General features: G+C 45.0%; 1 protein-coding gene across 1 annotated transcript in view; it reads left to right on the forward strand.

Moving 5' to 3' along the window:
* The window catches only part of Ppm1l (protein phosphatase, Mg2+/Mn2+ dependent 1L), a 206,329-nt gene that overhangs the window by 147,091 nt on the left and 50,843 nt on the right, over positions 1-8,395 (forward strand). Inside the window, exon 2 of the mRNA XM_013348205.2 lies at positions 437-611. Coding sequence (XP_013203659.2) covers positions 437-611 — 175 coding nt within the window. The remainder of the gene's footprint in view (positions 1-436; positions 612-8,395) is intronic.

Below are 8,395 nucleotides of genomic sequence, written 5' to 3' on the forward strand. Positions count from 1 at the left end.
CTCTTGTAGACCAGGCTGGCCTCGAACTCACAGAGATCCGCCTGCCTCTGCCTCCCGAGTGCTGGGATTAAAGGCGTGCGCCACCACCGCCCAGCTAGACGTACTTTGAACTCACAGTTATAGCCAGGATGACCTTGTATTGGGTTTTCAAGTATGGACCATCAATCATATCCTAATTTTGGCCTTCAGCTCATAGTACTAACTCTGTAAACATGGAACCCATCGTCTTTTAAACGAGATAGAAAACTCGAAGAGGTTTGGGGTCTGACAGAGTGAAGATACGTCTCACTGCACTTGTGCAATCTAAGACTCACAGCGGCAAGATGTGTGTCTGGCGGCTGGATCTGAAGTGCTCTGAGTTCTCTCTGTAGCCCCTGAAGGTAAAGGAAAACCTAAGGCGAGAGAGAGGTTAATGACGTTCTCCGTTTACCCACAGACTGCAGCCGAATACGTAAAATCAAGGCTCCCAGAGGCGCTGAAGCAGCATCTTCAGGATTATGAGAAAGACAAAGAAAACAGTGTTCTGTCTTACCAAAGCATTCTGGAGCAGCAGATCCTGTCCATAGACCGAGAAATGCTGGAAAAGTTGACGGTATCCTATGACGAAGCAGGTATGTGTGTAATTACATTCATACACACACACACATACACACGCACACACGCACACACACACGCACACACACACACGCACACACACACCACTCCCCAGAACGCCCTTATTCTGAAGTAGGTGATTAAGGGCGAATTGGACTCGATGGTACCAGTTGTTGGTGATTTTCTTCTCCGCAGCTCCGGGCAATGGCTCTCACGTATATCAAGTCCCTGTGAGCTCTTGCTTATAGGGAGTTTCTCCCCGTTGATCAGCTATGCTGCCGTTGCTCTAATCCTGCAGTCACTTCGGTTTTGAAAGCCAGATGAAGACCTTTATATCCGGTAGTTGGTGGACAGCTCTATTTGATTTGGGTAATTTCTTTTTAATATCAGAGATTGTGTTTTCCCAAGTAGTACTTGTTTAACCCCTTGAAGCTTTAGCTGGATTCGGCCTTCTGTTTTCAACAACTGAAATGCCGTCTGTTCTCTGATCCCACAGTAGACATTTGGTTGACTGCAGACCCTTTGTCCCCTCCACTGGGACTTAGCAAAGCCATGGACAGACACCCTTACCACACCGTTTTTACCTGTTATATAGTCCGTGAGCTAAAGCCAGTTTTATTGTTATTGAGTGCAATATTATTTAGACTCGTTGGAACATTTAGTAAAATGAAATTTAAGGCTAGGGTGTAGCTCAGTTGGTAGAGTGTTTGCCCAGCATCCTAATTTGTTTCCTGTTAGTGTGATAAAATGCCGACCAGAAACAGCTTGGGAAGGAAAGGGTATATTTCATCTCACATTCTCAGGAAGGTCTAGGCAGAAACTCAAGGTAGGAACTGAAACAGAGACCATGGAAGAGTACTGCTTGCTGGCTTGCTTCCCATAACTTGCTCACCCTGCTTTCTTGTATAACCCAGGGCCTTGTCAGGGGTGGCGCCACCCACAATGTGCTGAGCCCACCCCCCATGTCAACCATAAATTAAAAAATAAAAAAAAAAAAGTTGCCACAAACATGCCACAGGCCAATCTGAAGGAGGCTGTTCCTTCCAGGTGACTCTAATTTGTGTCAGGCTGACAAACTACCCAGCATGCCTAGCATGCCCAAGACTTCGGTTTGATCCCAGCGCCACATAAACCCAGAGCCTTGTGCATCAGACAGGCCTGCAACGTGTTCAGACAAGTGCACGCTCTTAGCCTTGGCCTTTAGAGACAAATCCTTCAGTGCAGAGTTAATCAGGAAGCAGCAGGAATAAACCCAGGCACGAGAGTCCAAGGGTCCACGTTTCCAGGCTTAGCGCTGTCCTGATCGTTAGAACGTTAATCTCTTAGAACCTCCGTTTTTCATTTCATAAAGTCGAGCCAATCTTCCGTTGAGTTGTTTTAATAATAAGGGATATGGTATTTGATCGTGAGGTCCTTAGAATTCATATGGCTGATTAATGCCACTGATGCTGCGTAAGGCCAGATTTGGGTCCTTCCAGTCTCTCAGACCATGTTAAGGTGGTGTTAGGGCCTCTTTGCTTGGGAGACAAAGTTTTTCGGAGTGTGTTTGGAACCTGTGAGAAACTAAGCGACATCTATGTAAAGCAGAGCCTGAGCTCTGCTCGCCTTTGGTCACTGCTGTCTGTCTGTCTGTCTGTCTGTCTGAGCAGGTGGCGGGTCTGGTGAAGACTGGATGCGGGCAGATGAATAAGTGACAGTGTCCCCTTCTCCTCCATAACTCATGCACTACTGGTTTAGCTAAAGGAAGACAAATAGGAAAAGATATTGCTACTCAGAAGAAGGCTATTGCATCGTAAAAGAAGGATCCAGAGTAGAAGCTCACAGCATCCAGTACTGTGAGATAACCCTCCCACACCAAGATCCTTCAAGTTGGCCTCTTCCCATGCTGTCTTGGCTTCTGCTTCCTTACAGTTTAAACTCCACTGTCCCAGTGTGAGGGGGGATGGATTGTTAGTTAGGACTATGCTGGTCTCTGGAGAGGTCAGTTTGTCCCAGTGTGAGGAGGGGTGGGTTGTTAGTTAGTTCTGGTCTCTGGAGAGGTCAGTTTGTCCCAGTGTGAGGAGGGGTGGGTTGTTAGTTAAGTCTGGTCTCTGGAGAGGTCAGTTTGTCCCAGTGTAAGGAGGGGTGGGTTGTTAGTTAGGTCTGGTCTCTGGAGAGGTCAGTTTGTCCCAGTGTAAGGAGGGGTGGGTTGTTAGTTAGGAATACCCTGGTCTCTGGAGAGGTCAGTTTGTCCTTAGTGCTCACCCACTGCAGTGTCAACCCGAGTGATTCAATGGCAGTTATCACCATCTGTGGCTTCCAAATGTTTCAAATATAATTAATGGGGGGGGTACTTCAACATTTGTCTACAGTATTGGCTCAGAACCTTTTCTCCTCCCCTGCTCCTGCCTTTTTTTTAAAATAAACTTTTTTCTCTTTTCCTTTAAATACAATAAGTTTAAAACCTTGTTTACCCACAGTCCAGATATCCAATATCCAGCAACTTGACATTCATCAAAGATTGGGGAAATAGGCAAGAACGATGTGTGCAAACCCAGACTTGGTAGAATGTACTTATAATCCCAGTTCTCTAGAAGTGGAGACAGGACCAGAATCTCAGGGTTTTCCTTTGCAAGGAAATGAATTTGAGGTGAGCTATAAGAGACCTTGTCTTAAAACAGGGGAAAGATGAAACTGCATCCAGACCTCGGCACAGAACTTACAGACATGACAAACACATCAGAGTTTCCCGTCTCACCTGGACCCTACACGTTGTTGTTATTTGACGTCACGCTGAAGCCCTTTCCTATCATATAGAACAATGACAGTTTCAAGATGAAGGCATCGGCAGACTCAGGGTCATGAATTGTGTCATTGTAAGACAGCTGTTGGTTGCCTGTAAATTTCTGTGCCAGAAGGGACACGCAAATCTTTCTGAAACCCCTGTTAGAAGGACACGCGCCTCACTCAAGAGGTCCCTGCCCACCTTTTGAGTGGTGTCACTGTGGGGACTTTAGAAACAAAAGATAGAGAGTCTGTGCCTAACTCTGCTGCCAACCAGATATGTGGCTTCAAGTAACTAAACATCCGTAAAGCCTGTTTTTCCTGTAAATTGATAGCATGAATATGGTCTCATGGACACCTTCTAGTTCTGTGGACACCCTCTAGTTCTGAAATGATGCTTCTGGTCTCCTGAGGTGGAAAGTTTGCGTAACTGTGCAGGTGGATGCAAACTTCGTGTTTGCTCTGTGGCCTTTCTCTTGCTGCTGCTATCATTTTTAGCTGAGTAAAAGGAGACAATCCCACCGTTTTTTCCTGTATTTGCACATGAATATGCAAATAATCGGTGCTGCACGGGGAGTGAGATTAACTGTAAGCATCGAACAAAAGCAGTGTTTGCAGCTCTGCACATTGGTCCTTGGCCACAACCTACCAATTAGAAAGAAGATGGGGACAGGAGGATCAGAAGGCCAGCCAGACTCATGCTGGAGACTCTGTCTCAAAAATGACCCAAATCAGACGTAGGAAAGCCACGGGATGTTTGGAAGAAAACGTTCTGAGCTGTCATTCGTGGGGTCTCATTAAGGTGCTTTAGATTCTTTCATTGACAATTACCAATGGTAAACGTGAAATATGCTTCCTTTCTGATCTAATACTGCCTTTGTTTACACTGAAGTATTTATTATTTGCACATTTTAACATGTCGGAGTTAGCACGGGGAGATCTCCAAGGAAGGAGCACAGTGACCTGATTGGTGAGAACCATTGAAACAGCACTCCACCCTCCGAGGAAGCACCGCTGGGTGCTGTTCTTTACCACAGCGGGCAGGAGAAAAGCTTTCTCCCTGTTGTTTATTATTTACGCTTCTGGAAGGGACCTTTCGTTCTGTTTTTAATTGTCTTGTGTTGCTTGTGCGTGAATAAGTACATAGCCTATGGTTTTCTTTGCTCAGGATATAGTAGCGTGGTTTGTCGTTCTCTGTGTGGGAGGGGTTGAGATGACGGTGGGCCATCTTTATTTGAAGGTGCTTGAGCCTGTGCCTGCCTCATGGAGCGGAAGCCCGGCAACAGGAGCAGAGAGGCCTGCTCCCCTATCAGGCCTGCAGGGTGCCTGGTGGTAGCATCTTGCTCCTCTTTGCCTCGAGACAGCAGTTTCCTGGACTTCAGCTTAGCTCTCCACTCCTGAGCTCTCTTCTCAGACCAGCAAGGGTCTTTATTTCTCATCTGACAGGTTGGGTGTGGGAATTGGCCATGCAGCAGGAACACTTGGGAGAGGAGAGAGTTCCTCTGGCTGCGGGTTGTGTGAACCTGAGCCCTCAGGTCAAGCAGACCCGCAGATCCCCTTAGAGGTACCAGGCAGTCACACAGCTTCCCCAGAAGACGTGAGGACCATGGGGAAGAAGCTGCAGGTTTTCGGTTTTTGCCTTGTGACTGACTCTTGATGGAGGTTTACATTAGAAATGTCTGAGAGCTCCCCAGTGAGACTGGAGAAGACCTCCAGACACGGTGTGCTCTCTGGAGAAATGGCTTTTAGAAGAGGGAGGGAAATGTGCTGTTAGCAATTTAGGAAGTAGCTGAAGGGTTCCCCCCTACCGAGATTACTTTATTCCCCTTGAAATGGATGATACCTGAGAGTTACATCTGTGTTTTAATTGAGCCATTAGTGTCAGCGTAATCAGCGGTCTAAAAGCCGTTGACTGTTGCACACACCCAGTCACCCAGACCCTGAAGGAGACAGGGAATTATTTAGGGCCCTTCCAGGTTTTCTAAGAGCATCTTAGAAAGTGCAGTAACAGCCCTTCGCAGGAAGTTCTTCACTCTGACAGCGGACTGAGTGTCTCTGCTGTATCTCAAACAGGCCCTGAGGGAGGGAAACACCGAGGCTTCCTCACTTTTATCTTCAGTCAAGTCTGTCTCATCTCTGGAACTCCTGACAGGAACCAGAGAACATGGAAGGGAGAAAAAAAACAGGACCCAAAAGGGACTTTTAAAGGGACGCATGGTCCTGACTATGCAGTGTTACCAGCTTCTGGTTCTCTGCCCAACCGTTAAAATCCGACTTGTTTTTTTATTATAAGGGTAATAGAAATACATTTGGGGACATTCTCAAAGTAGGGAAAAATGCCCTTAGTGCATTTCCTTCTAGCCATTTTTCTCTGCTGAGTCTTAGTTCCTTATGCCCAATTTTATATCTTTTCACAAAATTTAACACTGAATTTACTTCTCCATGAATTTATAAACTATTTATAATGGTTGGCATCCTGTTTGGGTAACTATGTGACAGTCACTCTGCCTCTGCCCTTTTAATCGTTTTTTTTTAAAATTCATATTTCAATTCTCATCCCCATATAGAGAGACTTTTTAATGTAACTAGTTATTAGCCACGTGAAAGGGATGGAGAAAACAGGTGGCCAGGATTCACTTACAAACCAAGAACTTTCTGGCCACTAATTCTTGCCCCCACCCCTCCCCTCCACCCAAGTGCTGAGGACCAGGCCTCAGGCTTACAAGGCGTGTTCTTTACCGATTGAGCTGTGCACTGGGTCCCTTTATTCCAACTTCCAAATGCAAAGTCAATTTGCATTTGATTTATTTTTCATTTTTCTTTTATATTCAGGATCTTAAACACCAGATTTTTTTTTTTTTCAATTTTGGTGCTGGGTGAAGGTGATGGAGAGGAATAACTAAACTTTCCTACCTGTAAAATAGGAAACAGTCTCACAGCTTGAAAAGTACCCGACGCCTGTGACTCAGAGGTGGGACACTGAGTGTCTGTGCTCGGCTCGTCCCCTGTGAAATAGCAGCCTTGGTTTCTTAAGACTCTTCCGGCTTTAATAGGTGACTCTGTCTTTCCTCCGTATAAGCTGACTGCCTGAGCACCCGAGTCAGGCTTGATATACCACTAGAACACCCAGGTGACAATGGGTCCTTCACTCAGGATAAAAAGTATTTGCCTAAGTGTGTTTGTGTGTGGGTGCATGTGTGTGCTTTTGTCCACACGTGGTGTAGGAAGCTCCCAAAACAACAGCTGGCAGAAACAGGACAGTAAGTGCAGTGGAACTGGTACTGCAGGGACCAGTAAATGGGCAGAGGAGGAAGAACGGGGTTTGGGAAGGTTTGATCCAGTAAATCCAATAAATCAGAAAATCCCAAAAGTGCCCTTAAGTCTTTTGAACTGTCTCTTCAGTGTGAACGTTAATGCCGGCTGCATTTTAAACACTTTAAAGGCAGGCTCTGAGTGATGCTTGCTCGCTTTTTGCTTCTATGACTGTGAACCATTGCCTTACAGACCTGCTCTTGTCCTCTGCCACCTACCACGTTCTAAGCTTTTCTCTCCAACTAATTTTAATGAGTTTGATTAGATTGCATTAATATGTGATCAGCTTTGCCTGTTCATTTATGAAATTCCCAACACAGGAAAAATTATAATTCCAACTGAATCTTGCAAAAGTGTCTGATTAGGGAGTTTTGAAAGAAGAAAATTAGTTCCCATTTTTCAATTGCTTCCTGGTCTTTAAAATAGAAAGCTTCAAATACACTCTGAAACTATAAAGTTCAGACTTTATGGGGGGGAGGCAAGATGAAAATTTCAAATTTCAACGAATTCTGCTGAGTGAACTGCCACAAATTAACACTGAGATTCAGAATATCAGCAAATGTCACCTCCGGTGATTAAGACACCTGGGCTGGAGCTATGTTTATCTTCCTAATCAAGTTGTCATTGTTTGCCACGAGAGAGAAGTAGAGCTGCTACCTGTCTCTGATGAAGTATTTGATTACAAGGACTAAGGAAAACCGTACACACATCAAGGAAAATACTTGGACCAGGTGACTCCCGCCGAGTAGCTGGCTCTATCTACAGCGGGAATGCCCTCCTGTCTCTCTCTGTGCCCTGATGAGTTTCCATAGCCAACATTCTGTGGGCTTACTGCAATGCATATTACGAATTTTAAGATGATGCAAGTTAAGAACAAGCCCTTTACTTTGTAGAGAAAAATAAGATGAGTTTTTAAATGACGGGGTTTCTTATATACAGACTGTCCTCTTACTGTATAAGAGTCCAACAAAAGCGTCCTCGGGCTGAATATCAGACTTTGAAGATCTGGACTGTGCTGCCGTTGAAGTCATCTGTGCGCTGTTGAGTTCAGTCTCTGCAGCTACTGAACACTCATGATTTCTCTTGGTAAATTGCCCTGGGAGATACATTGTTTTCAAGTCACTGTCTAATGACCAGAGGAATTCATTATGTTTATTTCGTTAGTTAATGGCCTTGTCTCTGCTGTGTGGCTTAGGCCATTTCTAATGAGGCCGGCGTGATGGAGAGTGTTTGTCGTGTGTACCCTTGAGACGCTCCTGAATGTGCTTTTATAATCCCGTAGTCATCAGTCCAAGAGCAGCCGGCAAACGACAGAGAAATCGCTAGAAACCACTGTCCACTCGCATATAAATGTACTGTGGACCAGGTTCTAGTCAGGTGCTGGGTCCGAGCTGTGGGGAAGGACAGGTGAGCTGGAAGAATGGGTCTGAATTTATTGCTAATCTTTGCTGCTATTATGAATTATTCTTTACAGTGTGCTTCTTCCTTGCCAGAGCTCAATTGATTTCATTCAAAAAAGTAGCATAAATTACCTTTTTAATTATGTATAACTGATGTGTTTCCTAAAGGTATGATTTTTTCCATAGTTAATAGTCATAATACTGTAAGACAGAAAAGCAAAACCATACAGCATAAAGTAAATGTGCTAACCACAGAGAACAATGCAGCACAAATGTTATAATGCTCTGTAATGAGTTCTCCAATTTCTCTTCAGCTCTTTGACAGC

Source organism: Microtus ochrogaster, chromosome 1 (genome assembly GCF_000317375.1).
Source record: "Microtus ochrogaster isolate Prairie Vole_2 chromosome 1, MicOch1.0, whole genome shotgun sequence".
Taxonomy (NCBI): Eukaryota; Metazoa; Chordata; class Mammalia; order Rodentia; family Cricetidae; genus Microtus; species Microtus ochrogaster.